Below are 19,964 nucleotides of genomic sequence, written 5' to 3' on the forward strand. Positions count from 1 at the left end.
TGAGTTGATATCAAGAGTCAAGTAGAAAGAAAATGTTTTGAGAATGATGAGGGCAACAATGTACAAATGTGCTTTACACAATGAATGGATGTATGGATTGTGATAAGAGTTGTATGAGCCCCCAATAAAATGATTAAAAAAGAAAAAAAAGAAAAGTGAAGCCTTCTACTTAATTCTAAATCAAACTATTCAAGGTCATTTTTCTTTTCATATGAAGTTTAGGATTAGTTTTTCCATTTCTGTAAAGAATGTTCTTGGAATTTTTATCAGGGTTGTATCAGTGGATGGCTTTGGGTAGTGCTGACATCTTGACTATACTATTTTTCAATTCATGAGCAAAAAAGATGTAACAATTTAGGTGTTCTTCAGTATTTTTCAACAGTTTGGGTTTTTTAAAAATAATTTTCATTGTATAAATCTTTCACATCCTGGGAAAACATATTTCTAGATATTTTATTCTCATAGAGGCTATTGTAAAGGGAGTTTTCAGATTTCTCGCTGCTAATGCATAGTAACTCAACTGATTTTTGTGTGTGCTTCTTTCTTGCAACTTATCTAAGTCCCTCTAATAGTTCTAGAAGCTTTGTAGTAGATTCACTGACATTTTCTACGAACAAACATTTTTAACCATCTTCCAATCTACAAATGCCAGGGAATCTTAAAGTGCAGGGAAGAACAGAACTTCACATATTGGTAGAAAATGTTACACATCCCAATCTGAAAAATGCGGAGGAAAGCCATCTACTTAGGAAAACCAAATCTATCCACCACCCAGTCCACTATTCCAAAATCATAAAACCATTCTACTGTAATTCAGAGCTGTGTTTTTTACAAATTTAACATTTGTAGCAACTCTGAATTAAGCATGTCTATAAGCACCATTTCCCTACAGCACGTGCTCACTGTGTGTCCATCACATGTTGGTCATTTTCATTATGCTTCAAACTTTTCCATAATGCTACTGCAACTTAACCGACACGCTTAGGGCACAGAACACCTCTTATATGCGCTAGGACACCAAAAGCCGCGTGTCATTCTTTCATTGCAACAGTTTCTTTATTACAATGGGCTGAAACCAAATTCACACAACCTCCAAGGTACGCCTGCATGGTTTAGATCTTTCTTCTACTTCTAGTACTGTACTCTGTTTAAAAAGACCGGAAACTCAGACAACGCGTCGACCACATTCTACAGAGAGCTCCAGGGGCGGGGGAGTTGGAATGGCATTCTTCTGGGAAGGTCTGAGTCCACGTTTGCTTATTCCTGAGTCTGTTTTCGCTCATCTCCTCCACATTCCAGTCGCGGGGACTGCAGAATTCAGAGCACAGAGACAGACACTGATGATATTTTCCTTGAAGCAAAGTCATTGAGAGTTCATTGTAAGTCACATTAAAAGATAAAAAGACGGAGGGCCTTCATACATATAGGTACTGAGATGCTTGGTGTGAAAAGTGAGATGCTTCTCTTCCTTCCCTTCTAATTTCCCACTTTTGAAGTCCAGTACAAGGGGGCTTCAAAGAGTTGGTGGAAATTCAATCTTTACACTAATTTTGTGAAAAGCCACATTTCATTACAACTTAATGATCTGGGAACAGAAGAGGAAATACTTAACTGGTGTGTTAAAACACAAATAACATAATAACAAACACAGCTAAACCAAGAATCGCCAAGGGAGCTCTGGTGATAACACAGTAGCTAATATACACCCTCGCACAGGGCTCTATAACCAAATAGCGTAAAAACAACTCTAAATTAATGATCCCTACTTCTAACCACCTACATTGCTCTATTAGAGAAATGCACCACTTCATTTCACAGAGCAGAGTTTAAGGCAGAGAAATGTTAACCATCAATCAAAACAATTCCCTCCGTGAAAAAGGTCTTCTGTACAAAGGGAGGCAGAGAAACAAACTCAAGTGATTGCCGTTGATCAACACAGAGTAGAACTGCCCCTGGGGCTTTCTGATACTGTAAATTGTGGCAAGAGTGGAAAGCCACATCTTTTCCCCAAGGTGTGGCTGGTGGTTTTAAACTGCTGACCTTGAAGTCAGCAACCCAACTTATAACCCACTATGTTACAGGGTACCTGCTGGGAAACTAGATTTCTGGTAATGGTACAACCAGAATGAAATGAATGAGAATGATAACACAGTGTGAAAACTGTAACCCAAGTCACGAGATAATGTGTGTAGAAAGAAAAAAACAGTGTTTCTGTAGAAACTTTTAAATGGGAACCTAATTTGCTCTAACTTTTCACCTTAAACACAATAAAAGAAAAATAAAATACTAAGAAAACTGATGCAAATATATTGCTGTAATCTAGCTGAAGGCACTTCAATTTGACCTAGATAACAATATATATTATTTTAACTCTATTAAAACACATTCCAATTAAACATTTAAATCGGGAATCAGATGCTAAAATTGAAGCATAATTTCTAGCATCACCCCGCCCACCACTGCTGTGCCACTTTTTCGTTCTTATTCTTAGTTTGCCCACCTTCCATGCCCCTCCACATTTTTAATGTTCTTCTTCCCTCCTCTCCTTCAGTCTTCCTGATCCCACACCAAAAAGAAAGTTAACCTCCCAGCACCCCACCCCACCCCCGGCCATCTCCCACATGGCAAGTACAGTCTCCACACAGCTGTGTTTGGGGCGAGTGCTCTCCTCAGGACTGCGTTTTTCTTTTCTCCTCTGTTCTTTCCCCCTGAGCCTCTTCTTTTATCCTTCCTCTTTATCCCACGCTTCTTTTCTCTATTCTTTTATCCCGCCCCCCCCCCACCCCCCCTGCCAAGCAGGCCTCATTTTGGCAGGCCCAGGCCCACCTCTCCATAAGCCAGGTGTGAGCACTCTCCTGCAGAGTTCCCGGCACTTGTGACAATTGACTGTTCTCTTTTTTTGTCTCTCTCTCTCCAGTTCTGCCCTCCTCCACGTCCCCCTGGTCTTTCTTTTAGTTAATTTTCTTCACCCACTGTTTATCTTTTTTATTGAGAACACAAAGTGGGTGCCCCGCCCCTGCATCACAGCACGGTCAGTAACATCTGTCCTGACACTCCATGTGTGGCAGCACACGTTCCTAGACTGAGCACTCTATTTCTGCTGCAACTCCTACAGCAACTAGCACTGCAAAATACTGTGATTTTTTTTTCACATTTCTTCCCTCATTTCCCCCCCACCCTCTACAAAACACCCATAGTTCCCTCCAGAAGATAGGCAGATTCAGCCCTACCCAACTATACCCCACTTACTTGGGCAAGTAGCATCACCCATTCCTGCACTACTGGACTGAATGATGGCAGCCAACAATCACCCAGCCTGCCTTCAGCTGCTCTGCACAACCAGCTATCAGCAACTCACACTGGCACCCCCAATGCCAGCAGACTGACCCAGACGCACTGGTTGCCAAACAGCTTCGTAGCACACTCACCATGCTACCCAGATATAAGAAGACAAAAAACAAGTTATGGTAGCAAATTAACACACAACTAACAAATTAATTAAAAACACATTTTCTCTGACACATCACAAAAATTCACTGCCACTGAGTGAATTTTCTCTCATAATGACCCTACAGGACAGAGGAGAACTGCCCCAGTGGGGTTCTGAAGCTTTACGTCCTCATGGGGGGAGAAGCCAACACCCAATGAGAACGTGCCAATGCACGTAACTCACACTGCGACAAATCTGAGCGAGAACTGACAACTCCACAGTAAGGGGCTTTACGGTGCCACTTCAATGACGAGCAGAATAATTAAAAACCGGAGGAAATTACACAACAAATAACCATCGACCAACTTGGCCTCAGAGATGCCACCCAACAACACAAAATATATTATTTTCTGGTGCACATGGAACATTCTCCAAAATAAATTATATGTTAGGTCACAAAGAAAGCCTCCCTTCATTTAAAACATTGAGACACTACAAATCATCTTCTCAGATCACAATTTCTGTCCATCCTTCTGGATTCTAGGCCTGCGATCTTATTTTGGAGGGAGTTCTGTTACAGGATTAAGTTGGGGTTCAGTCCTGACCTCAGCAGGTGTGAACCAAGCCACTCCCTTTGTTTCCTGCGGCATCTTTAAAACTCCCGTGGTAGAGGGTGGGACTTAGGGCATCATCCTGCATTTTCTTTGGGAGTCTGGTCAACTAAGACACGAGCCATGCCTTCAGCAAAGCCGTTCCTCAGCATATGAGCCCATCTGTGACCTGGAGAAAAGTCGCAGGACCATCGGGAAGAGCACGTCCAAGAGCTGTCTCACAGGGCACAGGCCCAGAGGCACCAGACTGTGGCACAGTGACTCGGAGAAGCAGCACCGAGACTGACTAGACGGTACCTTCTCATCTGGCCAAGACCATGGGACAGAGATGGAGTGACTAGCGGCTAGCTTCCTGCTCCTGCAGGCAAAGGCCATGGGCCGAGAGACCAAAGACTGGAGAGGCACGTGGCTGCTGGCTAAGGAACAGTGCTGCTGTGACGAGTGTACCCTTACTGCCTGCTGACCCTGACCTGTGGTAGCCCATTCACTTCCCTCGCAACCCCCTTAGTTGTGAGTATTTGGTGAGGTCTGTGGGGCCACGGCAAGGAATCACTGAACCCGCGTAGATACAGCGTGTCATGGCAGGAACCACTTGGTGTCAGAAGAGGTGGAGAAGGGTAGAGAGTGGAAGCATGTCTGAATCCTGCCTCACGGCAACAGGGAAGTCAGAAAAGGTCAGATATGTTCACCTCCAATGCTCACTGTCGTTATAAATGTAGAAATTAACAAGGAGAAATCATCAAGTACCTAAAAATTGACCTTGGTTAAAATCTGCTAGACATTAAAAGAAATTTTTTAAATGAAATTAATTCCCTTAATCAAAGGAGAACAAAAATACACTACGCTGAATGTCTGGAATACCATTACTAAAAAAGAACGAAGTACATTTATACTTCCCTATGTCAAAGTCTACTACACAATCACAGTGTCAAAACCGCCTGGTGCTGTTACCACAACAGGCACAGAGACCAATGGAACAGAACTGAGAACCCAAGAGTAAATCCATCTACTCGTGGACAGGCGATCTTTGGCATGGGGCTGAAATCCATTAAATAGAAAATAAACAGTCTAACTGGGCAGACTAATTGGCAAAACTAGGTAGACATCTGCAGAAAAAAGGCAGAGGATCCATACATGTCACCCTACAAAAAAAACAAATCGAAATGGATGGGGAAGAGGGGAGACAACTCAAAACAGCCTAAGAATGTCTGTGAAACCCGAGGGAGCTTCACAACGTCTGTGGGAAATACAGTTGTAAGATAATGGAATTTTCCCCCAGAAAGTATGAAACCTCCCTGTGTATTATTCCACAAGGCGGTGACTACATAATGTCTCTCTCCCAGAATTGCTGCTTTTCTCTCTCCCTCCCCATAATACCACTCTGCTACGATTAATATGCTACTTCCAAAAAGATTTTGCAAATTCAGTTTCTGCCACAAATACAATGGGACTTCAATAAGTTTGTAGAAAAATGGAATTAAAAGATAATGGAATTTTTCTTCAAACTTCTGAAGCCCTTTACACAACATATCCAGATAAAATTTCATGAAGGAAAATATATGAGTAATAAATAAATATATGGTAATGCTAATCTATGAGCATTGAGTTTGGAGAGATAAGGGCTTTCACAGCTTATCACTCTATATGTCATCTGAAATCTTTCATTTCTGCTCTGATATCACACTTTCAAAAACCAATTACTCACTGCTACTTGTGCTGAATCCATAAATCTCAATCCAAAATAGTCGCTTTCAATGAGATCCAGGTGGTACATAATCTGATCAAATAGCTCTTGTCCTTTGGCTTTTTTCTGAAATGGCAAGAACATAAATTAATATTAGCTTACAAGATCAGTGAATCAGAACATAAGGTGTTATATAAGATATTTTAGAGAGAGCATTACTTGCCATCTCAAAGGTACTGCAAAGCAGATGATAGGAATGATACTGTAATTTCCAACATGTCACTTAAGGGCAACAGTAACTTGTGCCTATCAACTAACAAATTATAGTACCTATCATTATTTGTGTGAAGTGATATAAATTCTTTTCTTGTATCCTCAATTTTTAATGTCTTTAAAATAGCATATAGTAAAATAAGAAGCTTGTACCAAGGGCTCAAGTAGAAAGAAAAGGTTTTGAAAATGCTGAAGGCAACAAATATACAAGTGTGCTTGACACAATGTATGTATGTATGTACAGTGAACCCTCGTTTATCGCGGTTAATCGGTTCTAGACCCTACCGTGATAAATGAAATTCCGCGAAGTAGGATTCCTTATTTGTAAATCGAATATTTTCGTAGTTAGAGCATAGAGGACATGAAAAAACACCCTTTAGTCACCATTACACTCGTATTACCCAATTTATTTTTTAAAAAAGGGAAAATACAGTAAAACATTTTGGACGTTACAATTTTCATTTATTATTTATTATATTATTTATGGCATCAAGCGTGTACAGTATGAGCCAATCAGTGGCAGTAATGACAGAGCATGTGCTGTTACGCAAAAACCGCGATAGAGTGAAGCCGCGGAAGTCGAAGCGCAAAGTGGCGAGGGTTCACTGTATTATTGTGTTAAGAACTGTATGTTCTCAATAGTATGATATTTTTGAAGAGCATACAGTGCAATTGGAATGAGAACACACGCAGGAAACTAATGCCCAAATCATGTGGAACTAACGACACTTGCATATAAATTTTACAGCAGAAACAAAAATGGAAGATGAGAATACGGGACCATGAGCAAACTGCAAGATCAATGGAAAGAAACAAGTTTACACATGTCCTCAGCATCTCCTAGATGTCCTTCCCTCCCATTGAGTTCTTCCTCTGTGTGAGTCTTTGCAGGCTACACAAAGACCGCCTAGGCTCCTATGTCTGAGACGGTTTTGATCATGCCTTTGGATTAAAAGTCAAGGTTCATTAAAAAAAAAAATTAAGGTTCGTAAACAAGCGGCTATCTAGCTCATAAGCAACACAGCCCACATGGAAGAAGCACACCAGCCTGTGTGATCACAAAGTGTTGAAGGGATCAGGTATCAGACATCAAAGAACAAAAAATCTTATCACTGTGTGCTACCTTCCCCATATGAACGCTGAAGACAAATGTGTGCATAAGCAAGTGTGGTGAAGAAGGCTGATGGTGCCCGGCTATCAAGAGATATAGTGTGGGGTCTTAAAGGCTTGAAGGTAATCAAGCGGCCATCTAGCCCAGAAGCAAAAAGCCCACATGGAAGAAGTACACCTGCCTGTGTGATCACAAGGTGTCGATGAGATCAGGTATCAGGCATCAAAGAGCAAAAAACCATCACTGTGAATGAGGGGGAGTGCAGAGTGGGGACCCAAGGCTCATCTGTAGGCCACTGGACATCTCTTTACAGAGGGGTCACAGGGAGAAGACGAGCCAGTCAGGGTGCAGTGTTGTTATCGATGAAACACACAACTTTCCACTAGTTCCTAAATGCTTCCTACCACCCCTCACCCCCCCATTATCATGATCCCAATTATATCTTACAAGTCTGGCTAGACCAGAGGATGTACACTGGTACAGATAGGAACTGGAAACACAGGGAATCCAGGACAGATGAACCCTTCAGGACTAGTGGTGAGAGTGGTGATACCGGGAGGGTGGAGGGAAGGTGGGGTAGAAAGGGGGACCCAATTACAAGGATCTACATATAACCTCTTCCCTGGGGGATGGACAACAGAAAAGTGGGTGAAAGGAGACGTCAGGCAGTGTAAGATATATAAAATAACAACAATTTATAAATTATCAAGGGTTCATGAGGGAGGGGGGAACTGGGAGGGAGGGGGAAAATGAGATGATACCAAGGGCTCACGTAGAAAGCAAATGTTTTTAGAATGATGAGGGCAACAAATATAAAAATGTGCTTGACACAAGGGATATATATATGGATTGTGATCAGAGTTGCACGAGCCCCCAATAAGATGATTTGGGGGAAAAATTAGGTTCAAAGTTATTTTTCATTCCACAAAATAGTATTTCATAGTGCCGCTTCTGAAAAACATGATGTCATTCTGAATCTTGTCCCCTCTAGTTCTCTGATCCCTCTGGAAACCTTTAACCTTTCTCAGACATCCTACGTTTCACTGTAGGTGTAGGTGTGGCTTTGTCCGTAACTCCAGAGTGTATTACACGCTTTTTAAATCTAAGATTTATCTGTCTCTAATGAAACTGACCTTTACTAGTTCCTCACATATTTCCCATGCTTTAAAAATTCCCTACCTGGGCATTGTCATGTCTATTTTTTCTGTTTATCTGTTTATCTTTTCTGCCCTATCCATCCTTCTTACCTGGCGAGTTTCTCAATAAGACCTTCCATCTAATTCCTGTATCTTAATTCAGTCTATTTTGTTATCCCATCAACTGTGATCACTGTATTAGACTTACACCTCTTATTTCTGCTAAATTCTTTTCAAATTTTTTGAAGATTTTGTGTTTTAGTATTGCTAATATTTACCCTTAACATTCCGGAAATGTGTGTGTAATGTTTCCATTTGCCTTTGCTTCTAATGCGATGTGTAATGGTTCCCTATGTCTCATTACTCAACTTTCCAGGTATTTGTGTTCATCTGCCACTTTATTTCAGCCATATTCTTTCGGGACTATGAGCGGGTTTCTCTGCAGAATATATTGAGAAGACTATCAGACCGAGGTCTACATCAGCTTTGCTTAGCTCTGAGAAGATGAAGCCCAGAGGGTGGATAATGGGGGAGGGGGAATCCTAGGGAGGAAAGCCTAAAGCACCAGAAAGCCAAGTTAATCCCTTCTCATGCAACCAGCAACTGCTCAGATCAGATCTAAAGTCCTGGCTCTGGAAAGAAGCAGCACTTAGGGAGAAGGAAAAATGCCACTGAACGGAAGGCATTCCTTTGAGCAGGAATCCACTTGACAGCAACAACAAGGACAGTGAAGTTAGGCAAGGCAATTTTAAGGGAAGAATGTGAATTCCAGAACACTGGAATGAGGACAGACTATGTGGCAGTTGTTTACACGGAATAAAGAAATGCTGCTTGGTTTAAAAACAGGAAAGATGCACACCAGGATTGTGTATCTTTTTATTTATTCAATATGCATGCTGAACAAATAATCCGAGAAGCTGAACTATAAGAACACAGCATCAGGACTAGAACCCAATCAAACCCACTGCCACTGAGTCACTGCCAACTCCTGGCTGCTAGTGGTTTCCAAACTGCCTGCCTTGCTGTGCTGCTAGCAGCCCACGGTGGGAGGGGGCGGGACACCCTCTCTGGTCTGGAGAAGACAGATGCAGTAACACACTGGGACATACAAACTAAACAACCTTGTTTGCTAGACGTGAAAAGGACTTGAAGCATTTAACTGATAAAGATAGAAAACACAAGCCTTCGGTATGGATTATGCCTCAACAGAAAGAAAACAAAAATCCTCAAAACTGGACCAATCAAGAATAGCATTCTAAACAGAAAAGACTGAAGTGTCAAGATTTCATTTTCCTTAGATCCACAATCAATGCCCATAGAAGCAGCCGTCAAGAAGTCTAATAATATATTGCACTGGGCAAATCTGCAGCAAAAAATCTCTTTAAAATGGTAAAAAGCAAAGATGTAGCCTTGAAGACAAGCCATGATATTTTCAGTCACCTCATATGCATGTAAAAGCTGAATTATGAATAAAGAAAAATAAAAAAGAATTGATGCCTTTAAATTATATTGGCAAAATATACTGAATTATACCATTAAATGCTAAAAGAAAAAGCAAATCTGTCTCTTTAGAAACTAAGAGCAACGTGGACCAAGGAAAGAGTGGTCGGTCATGTGGAAGAAATTTCCAAAAGACCATGAAAACAAGTAAAATATTTTAATAGATGTATTCTGTCTAACTATTGAAAAGAGAAATTGTTCCTGGCAATGAAGAGAAAATCTTGATTTTTCAATTATACTTACCATAACTAAATCCCTAATAATAAACTTCATAAAAAATAGCATTATGCTGAAATTGACAATTGGCCATCATGAAAGGAACACAAGTATTTCTGTAGTAAAGCAGACGCCAGTCTCCTGCTGTACACACCTGTCTAGTACACACTGCAATGTGTCCTGTTAGCTCCTTTCAACACCTTTCTAGAACTAATGTCATAGTCCATCAATTTCTGTCTTTGCTTCAAAGGCCAACGAGAAGGATGTCTGGAGACTCGAGACTGGTCTCCTACCAGCTGGCTCTTCAGAGCGAAAAGCTTTTCAAGGTTTTATGTACTGACCCTTAATAGAGGTCAATTTGAGGGCATCCAACAGTGAGCAAAGGCACTTGCAGGTTCACGAGATTCACAATGCTCAGGCTAATGAAAATCTGACGTCCCCAAGAGGATCTCTTAAAACGTCTTAATCTGCTTGTAAAGATAGCAGGAATATTTTAACTTGCATCTGGACCCTAGTCAGGAAGGACTAAGCTATTTCATAACACGACATCACAGGCAAGTGACATGACCTACAGTATCCTGGGTACAGATTCTGACGCAAGCCAAATGTATTATTACTGACAGGCTGGAAAAGCATTGCCTTGATGGACTGATACAGATACAGACATATACACATATAAATCTGTTACTATCAACTTTGGGAATGATGTTGACAATCATTTGGCTTTGTCCCATTCCACAGAAACCTAATGCAGGCAAGTTAATGAATAATGACCCATTTTGATGAATGAATTATACAATAGAACTGCTCCAAAGGACTTTTTTTTGGGGGGGGGGGTTACAGTGTACTTTATTGATGGTACATGACAAGGTCGGGTTCTCCAAGCCCCTCCCCCCCTTCCTTCAGGGAGTCTGGATGGAATATTCTCAGTGTGTTGGGGGATTGAATTAGGGGCAAAGACTCCCCAGCGGCTGAGGGCCTCTCTTCCTCTAGCGCTGTTGCTGGGGCTGGTGGTCCAGGGGGGCTCTTACTCTTTGGAGGCCATGTGGACCATGAGGTCCACCACTGTGGCTGTTGCCAAATTCATGTCATACCAGGAAATGAGCTTGACAAAGTGGTCGTTGAGGCAATGCCAGCCCCAGCATCAAAGGTGGAAGAGTGGGGGTCACTGTTGAAGTCACAGGAGACAACCTGGTCCTCAGTGTAGCCCAGGATGCCCTTTAGGGGACCATCGGCTGCCTGCTTCACCACCTTCTCATGTCATAATACTTGGCAGCTTTCTCCAGACGGCAGGTGAGATCCACGACGGACACATTGGGGGTGGGGACACGGAAGGCCATGCCAGTCAGTTTCCCATTCAGCTCCGGGATAACCTTGCCCACAGCCTTGGCAGTGCCAGTAGATACAGGGATGATGTTCTGAGCAGCCCCACGGCCATCACGCCAGAGTTCCCCAGAGGGGCCATCCACAGTCTTCTGGGTGGCAGTGATGGCATGGACTGTGGTCATGAGTCCTTCCACGATGCCAAAATTGTAATGGATGACCTTGGCCAGGGGGGCTAAGCAGATGGTGGTGCAGGAGGCATTGCTGACAATCTTGAGGGAGTTGTCATACTTCTCGTGGTTCATGCCCATCACAAACATGGGGCATCGACAGATGGGGCAGAGATGATCACCCGTTTGGCACCGCCCTTCAAGTGAGTCCCAGCCTTCTCTGTGGTGGTGAAGACACCAGTGGACTCTACGACACACTCAGCACCGGCCTCAGCCCACTTGATGTTGGCGGGATCTCACTTCTGGAAGATGGAGATGGCCTTCCCATTGATGATAAGCTTCCCATTCTCAGCCTTGACAGTGCCATTGAACTTGTCATGAGTGGAAACATACTAGAACATGTAGACCATGTAGTTCAGATCAATGAAGGGGTGATTGATGGCAACAACATCCACTTTGCCAGACAGGATAGCAGCCCTGGTGACCAGGCGCCCAATGCGGCCGAATCCGTTCACTCCGACCTTCACCATCGTGTCTCTGGGATGCAGCTGGGACTGCACAGGAATGGGAGGGGCGGCTGTCTGTCGCACGAGGAGGAGCAGAGAGGCCAAAGAACTTTTCTTTAATAGCTTTATTGGCTATAATCCACCTATCATACATTTCAATAGCTCAATCAAGAAGAGTTGTACAATCGTTACCACAATCATCATCTACAATCATCAGATTTACAACATTTTCTTCATTCTTGTACTCATCGTTATTAGCTCCCCATTCTCCCATACACACACCTTCCTCTACCATATCCCTAAGGAACTGTCAATTCACTTACTATCTCTATAGATTTACCTATCCTGGATTTCATAAACAGAAAAGCATTAAAAAGCAAAGAAAAACAACAACAAGAATAAAGTAAAACATAAAAACTTCAGTCAAAAAGAAAGCAGAAATTGATTAAAAAATGTAAATGGATCATAAGGATGATCAAATGGTAGGCTGCTACATTTTAACCTAACAGCATCTGCAACAATCCACTTTCCAGTATATTCTGCACATTAGCAAGGCTACTCACATCCCCGGTCCAGGGTCACGGGATTCCCTGTGTATGTCCCTTCACTTCCTTTTAACTGAAACCGCTTTAAAATGGGTCCAAAAGGGGATCAAATGATAAGGCATGGCATTTTGACCTATGTCTGCCATGATCAACTGTACAATGTTCTGTCTGATAACAGGGCTATTCATATCCCTCGACTAGACAAGCCTCTAAGACCCCAGATGCTATTATTCTCTCAGATAGCCGGGCACCATCTAGTTTCTTCACCACACTTTGCTATTACAACCTCATCTTCAGTGATCTCTTCATGAGGTCAAGCATCAAGCAGGGGCGTGTCACAAGAATTGTTCTTAGACTGGGTTTAGAATTAAGTGCAAGCCCCATATCCAGAGTTTTATTGGTTCTTTCATAAAAGAGTTTTTTATGGAATCAGATTCCCAGGATTTTCTTCAACAGTACCACCGAATGGATTTCAAGTAATCAACACTTATTAAGTGCCTACTATGACATGCCAAAGATTTCTGGTGGTGTAGTGGGTTACATGTTGGGCTGCTAACCATGCGGGTCATTGTGGTTCAAAGCCACGAGTCACTTAACAGGAGAAAAGATTGTGCACCCATAAAGATTTACAGCCTTGGAAACCTGGGGTGGGATGGGGGGTGGGGATAGGGGCCCATGGGGGCCGGCAGTCCTGCCCTGTATTGTAGGATTGCTTTGTGTTGGAATCAACTCAAAGATAATGAGTTCGGTTTTGAGTTTATGTGCAACAGATTATAAGAAGTTGGGAAAAATGTCCCCAATAATTCCTTTTAACACTCTACAATCTTCCACATGCGTCCCACTCATTCCAACTCACTCTTTACTCACTCTGTCCTATGAGAACCCAGTACCCTTTGATGATCTTCAGCACATGATACATACTCCATGCAGAGTTAAGTATTTGACTCGTTTCTACTCGCCAATCCTTCCCTCACATCCATGTGCTATGCTTTCCTTTGCAATCTCACTGTCCGCATTAGTCTGCAGTCTCATCATCATGTGCCTACGTTACTGTAGCAGTCTCCTTTTTGCCCCCTGGAATGAGTCATGCACCCAAACCCATTACCACTGAGTTGATCCCAACCCATACATTCCTGAGGATCAGCTGGTGGGTTTGAATCACTGACTTTGAAGTTAACAGTCCAACACTAACCATACAGCAAGGTATAATTTACTTCTGCAGCCCCTCAGTTAAAGGGATAGTCGTTTAAACATAATAACTGCCCAGTACATTCTGAATAAAAACTTTCCCCACAGTATCCTCAGTAGCTATTTACATAACATTTTCAACGCCTTCACATTGCTGTGCTGTGGAATCGGCCCCAACACACAGCAAACGTTCAAAAGAACAGCATTCAGCCAGTCCTCCTACGCCATCTTTAAGATCATCCATTACCCAGTCTTTGCTTACTTCTCATGGTCATACTCGGTGTTCACTGTCCTTTCAACATGGAAACTTTATCCTCGCCGCTCCCAGCTACTGCTCTACTTCATTCCCAAACCCACCCCCTTTTCACACCCACAAGCCCTTCTCCCTTCCCACTTACTTATTCAAACACCTGAAAATTCCGCTTCCCCAGTAAAGCCTTTTCTAAGTGCTGCGCAAACAGAAAGTGCCCATGTGAAAAAAGCCAAGAGGGGAAGGCAAAGGTACACACCAACCAAAAGAAAGCTAATGAAGAAGAGGCAGTTAAGGTTGAGGGAGAAATTACAGAAAAGGTACACTAAAAAAGCTTGATCTAAAAACTGCTTAATTAAGCAGATGTTCATTCAAAATTAAGTTACTGTACATTACATACAAACCAAGTCAGACTTGGTTCACATGGTTCTTTCAGCATCAAAGCTTCATCCTAGTGACAACCAGCCTCTCCCAGCTCCGGCTCTCGAGTCTAAGTTACCCTTAAAACCAAGGACGGTATGAAGAAATCTAAAATCAGAATTTCAGTATCCAATTCAGATCTACACAAAATTGGTATTATATAAGATTACTAAAACACGTTTCAAGCATACTCCTTAGAGGACAATGTAAATTACAGAAAAAATGAGATACATAGTATAACTCAATGTATAAGTGAAAATATTTAAATGTATAACTATATACTGTTTAGATAAGTTAAAGTTTTTAGCATTTACACCAGCTAAGCAGGATATAAAGACACATTATCTCTTGGTTAATTAACCAAATACTTCATTATTAATTTAAAATTTAGGAGATAATGAAGTTTGACAAAACAAGCTATTTACTAAATATTATTATATTACATAAGAGCTTATGTTATTAAACAACCGAGAGAGTTTACTTTGGTATTTCCAAAGAAAAACTGAAACAGCAGAGTGAGAACTGTTTCCTTGAAGCCTTAGGCCCTTGCCATTTAGTGAGACATCTGCAATGCGATCCATTCCACACAAAAAGAAGGAAATAGGTTTCTATATTACTCCCTCAAGTTGGAAAGGAGTAAGAAAGTGACCACTACTCCTGGTTTCAAAAAGTTTCCTGGTGGAAAATTCCATTATCTCTTAATTCCCTTTTTTCTATGACCTTTTTGAAGCCCCCTCATATATATTGATTTTAGGTCCAGTTTCAAACAACAGATAAACACAGAGAATCCCTTAGATAGATTCCTCATATAATGCCAACACAACCGTCTGGGCCCAGTGGTTAAGGACCCGGTTGCTAACCAGAAGGTTGGCTGCTTGAACCGCCCCCCCCAGCTGTTCAGTGGCGCACTCTGCTTCTGATAAGGTTTACAACCACGGAACCTTTCTGAAGCGATTCTACTCTGTATTCCAGAGTGGTTGTAAATTGAAATCAACTCGATGGCAATGGCTCGGGGACTTTTTGCAAGTGACTCAAACCCTACAGAATAGCTCTGGGTTAAGCGATGGACGGCTACCTCAGAGGCCGGCAGTTTGAACTTGCAGGATGCTCCTTGGAAGGAAGAGGAAGCAATCTGCTTCCATGACCAGGTGCAGTCTCAGGAGCCCTGCTCTTCCCCGTAAATTCACCAGGAGTCAGAGTCGACTCAATGGCAGTGGATTGACCCTAAGGTGACATGAGAACGTGCTTCATGCAGTTCCAAAGCAATTCTGAATCTTCTTCTAGAGTTACACAAAATGAGTTGGGAAGTGGAACTTTCAAAAATGGAAAAAGCTTTTCTTTTTAGAAATCAGTGCCTATTTCTTTAGTAAAACAACTTAGCTGATAGCAAATGCCCATTTTATTCCCTTCCAAGCAACTAAACTTGGGTTACTAACTTTCAAGTTCACCTAAAGAGCTGTAAAGACAATTGTTCTAGTTCCAAAGAGCCAAACTGAGAACTCTGGACACTTCACTACAATTGCTTCCACGAGAGACCAGTGATCATTTCTGGGCCCAGCAAGTATAAAAACAATTCGAGACCAGTTAGTTATTGGCCATTTCTCCTGTTACTTTAAACCTAACGCTGTGACCTTTCCTCTCTCTTCCTCAGCTGCCTGCCAAGGAGGCAGTCATCTCCCCCGGGCATCCCGGCTGCCCGCACACCCCCCGGAAACCCAGTGTCAGAAAGAGGTATGTCAGCTCTATCAGACCACATGTAGAAATTAAGCAAACTGACAGACCCAGACACACCAACAACAGGGTGTGGGAAAGATTAAGGGCTCGGTCTGGACACTCGACATCTGCTAAGGTGGCAAAAACGAGAAAACCAAGCTCGTCTGCCCAGGGTCCCACTCGTGCCTGCGCCTCAAGTCGAGGAGCTGGAAGTGCTGCTCGTGCACAGCAGGTCTGCTCACGCAAAGCCAGCCTGCGAAGAGCAGCCCAGTTGGCCAATGCCAGGCTGTTTAGCAAAAAAAAAAAAAAAAAGACAGCCCATGTACAAGTTTTGTTTGTGCTAAATAAAGTCAAATGCCTTGTCCCAAAACAAAGATCGGAAGGCAGAAACAGGAAGAAAAGGGAAGAGAGCTGTTATGCTGAGGGAGTTGCAATGAATGTCACAAAACATGTACAGACTATCAAATGGAAAACTAATGTGTTTGGCTCACTTTCATCCAAGTCACAACCAAGGTTCAAAGCAGCAACAAAACCTAGTGCTGCTTCCCTCCACGCCACGCTGACTCTTCCGAAAGCCTGTTTACAAAGCCTACTCTCCTCTATCAGCCTCTCTATCAACAGCCCTGAGACCTCATACTTGAAGCATGAGGTAACTCTGGAAATTCTTTCCAGCCTCTGACCCAGCAACCTCAGGTTTTCACCACAGCACCTAATGGTATTTTAATGGAATAATACACAAACTCTGCAGACATTTACCACATAAGAAACGAACACAAAATCTACTACCTTCACAAAGGGCCACACACTGGAAACTCAGGCATACCCCCAAAAAGCATTTATAGGAAGAAAATTCAGGTGCTTTAAAGTTTTCTAGAATCAAACCCTGTAATAAATATCCAGTTTAATATACACATAACAAATACCCTTAACTATGATATCAGAGCGAAGAATATACAATTTTTGGCTAATTTTATTATATTTAAATTTTATATTTCAGTTAATCAGACTATTCATCTAAACAAACTATCCAATTCCTTAATCCCTCACTACTGCGTTTCGTGAGACAGCCATCGTAGCAATGTCTAGGCTGTGACTTGTACTAAACTATCTGGTATCTAGACATCTTACACCGACACCTATGTCAATGAGAGTGCACTGAGGAGTCCAGGACAGGGAAGATCTCTGACGCAGCTGACATCAAACTGCATGGAATACGCAGCTCGGTTATTAAGTCTCGGAATACAAAACAAAGACATAAGAAAAGTGCTCAGTATTGTGTCTCATCAAATCCATTCCAACATAAAGGGATCCGCTGTGACAACAGAAAACTGTCTTGGAGTCTGTACCCTTTCCTGAGCTGATCTCAGTGGGCTAGTACTGCTGACCTTCTGGATGCTAGCTGTGTGCTTAATAATTACATTATCAGGGCTCCTCAGGAAAAAGATGAAGTATTAGCTCAAAAAGAAACTCAATGCCCCCTAACCCATAAAACTTTTTAAATAAAAAAAAAATTTAAGCCTGTCAAGAATAAGGTAACCGCTTTCAAATATACTGGAATTCACACTGTGAATTAGGATTATGTGTGATTTGTTCTTTAAAAAAAAGAACTCAAAAAAATAAAAATTAATAAATAAAACTTTTTTAAAGTTCTCAAGTTCAGATATAATTCCAGCAGCCTGTCTTAAAATAATGATTACAGTGTATGAAAAAACTATAAAGCAAATTACATGGGGAGTAAAGAGATAAGCAAATGAAAGCTTGGGACTTTGAAGCAAAACCTCTTTTGTCACTTCATTTCATTCACATTTCTGCAAGTACAACCGAACTCTAAAAAGGGGTTTGGGGTTTTTTGGGGAGAAAATGAGGATTTTGAAAATACAGACAAGTATAAAGAACTAAAAGACTCATTTACATTGCCACTGACTCAGTTCGGGTGCATTGCAACCCTGCCACACAGAGTAAAGCTGCCTCTGTGGGGTTCCAGGATTGTAACATTTTAAGGGAGTAGAGAGCCTTCTCTTTCTCCCGAGCAGTGGCTGGTGATTCAAACTGCTGACCTTACATACACTGTGTCACCAGGGCTCCCAAATGCTTACAAACTCAAACACACTGCCATCAGATCGATTCTAACTCAGTGACCCTATCGGACCCACTCTCTTAGGTTACTGTGGCTTTAAATCTTTATCAAAGAAGATAGCCTTCTCTTTCTCCTGAGAAGCAGCTGGTGGATTCGAACTGCAGATTTTGTGATTAGCAGTTCAGTGGGTTGCCCAATCCACCACCAGGGATACTTACAATGCTTACAGTATAGACATAAGCACCATTATCATTCTGAAAATATTTCATATGCTTCAATAATTATCCAACAGGGATTATGAAAATTCCACTGGATTTCAGAATACATTATGTCCTACCATCGTAAAGAACACACATAATCATGGAAAATAAAAAATAAAAAAGATTCATGCCCAAACTGCCCTATCATTTAAATATTTCCAGAGACTGCCACCAAAAACAGAGAGGAATATCATCATTCCAGGTATGTCTAGTCTAAGATCACCTGATGCATGTACCTGTATCAGTATCAGCCCTCTCCTCACCTAGGTGACCTAATACTGAAGTTTTCAGCAGAACACTCAGAGAAAGATAACGATCTCATACCGGCAAGTCCACACTGACATCTGTACCATCCAGAAGGGACACACGGCATGTGATGACGGACTTGGCGTCTCCGGCCGCGGGGATGTGTGTGGGGGCTCGCTGTGCTTCTCGGAGCCGCTCCCTCTCCGCATGCTTGCGCATGGACCGACGCCCAAGGGTTCTTCGGAAGAAACGCAGCATTTTTGTCACTACAAAACCAGAAAGAAAAAGCTGCAGTCAGACAAGCGGTGCTGTTGAGTAGAGTCCTTGGGCACATTAGTAGGTTGCTATTAAAAGAAGGTCTTGGTAAAGTAAATTTGAAAACAAAAACAAAAAACTAAAACTGGCTACATTAATAGGGTTTCCTAAATTATGCTAAGTGGAGTCAGCCAATCACAAAAGGACACGCACAGCATGAATGCACGGAGGTTAAGTATCATCACACAGGAGGAAAAGTCACTTATCTCACTGTATGGGCTGAGGTACAGGCAGTTGGGTGGGAGACAGGCCAAACCCAAGATGTGCATGTCATTCTAACACACTGGGAGGGGGAGGGGGAAGAGGGGCTGTGAGGAAGACGATGGCACTGGGCGAGCAGGGCACTAACCCACACCGGGGAGGGTACTGTTTATGTCTCTACAGAAATGGGCGTGTGAGCGCAGACCCCACCACAGCACGCCAAACCTTGAGGGCAACGTGACCACGTGGAGCAGCTCAAGCACAGACCATGCTACAGAGGACAACACTAAGCCTACAGGCTGGGGAGAGGGGCTGGCCCGCCCACACGGAAGCAAACCAAGGAGGAAAAAGAGGGAGGGTCTAGACCCCATATCGGCACACCAAGCCCTGAGGATGAGGGCCCTGCACGGAGCTGCTAAGGCACAGAGAGGGCTGTGGGGCAGACAACAGCTTGAGACACGATGTCCCCTCACTGGAGCACACCGCAACAGGGGACAAGACTGGGGACACACGGCAGGGAGTGAATCTGGTCTGAACCCCCCACAGCAGGGCGAATCAAGAAGGGAACATAACAGACCAGCAATGGGAGCAAAGCAAAGCCACAGTCTCTGAGGAGCCCCCAAAACAGACTTCAGGCTAGGAGGGCAGTTCCCAGACCCTCCAGAACCGGTGGGGAGACAGCCATACAGGTCAGCAGACAGAACTGGAATGAAGTATGCTTTTTCAGGGTTTTTGCTAGTTTATTTTCTCTTCTTATTCAAACTCTTGCTTTCTTTTTGCATCGTTTCC

General features: G+C 42.6%; 1 protein-coding gene across 3 annotated transcripts in view; it reads right to left on the reverse strand.

Annotated features, from left to right (window-relative positions):
- The window catches only part of EPB41L5 (erythrocyte membrane protein band 4.1 like 5), a 145,585-nt gene extending 126,660 nt beyond the window's left edge, over positions 1-18,925 (reverse strand). For all 3 annotated transcript variants that reach the window (XM_030884792.2, XM_004711880.2, XM_004711881.2), the window contains exons 1-2: positions 18,738-18,925; positions 5,747-5,851 (exon numbers count right to left, since the gene is read on the reverse strand). In XM_030884792.2, the coding sequence (XP_030740652.1) occupies positions 5,747-5,851; positions 18,738-18,917 (285 nt within the window). In that variant the 5' untranslated portion in view covers positions 18,918-18,925. The remainder of the gene's footprint in view (positions 1-5,746; positions 5,852-18,737) is intronic.
- Positions 18,926-19,964: the final 1,039 nt, after the last annotated feature.

Source organism: Echinops telfairi, unplaced genomic scaffold, assembly GCF_000313985.2.
Source record: "Echinops telfairi isolate 266 unplaced genomic scaffold, ASM31398v2 ScPeMD7_15;HRSCAF=58, whole genome shotgun sequence".
NCBI lineage: Eukaryota > Metazoa > Chordata > Mammalia > Afrosoricida > Tenrecidae > Echinops > Echinops telfairi.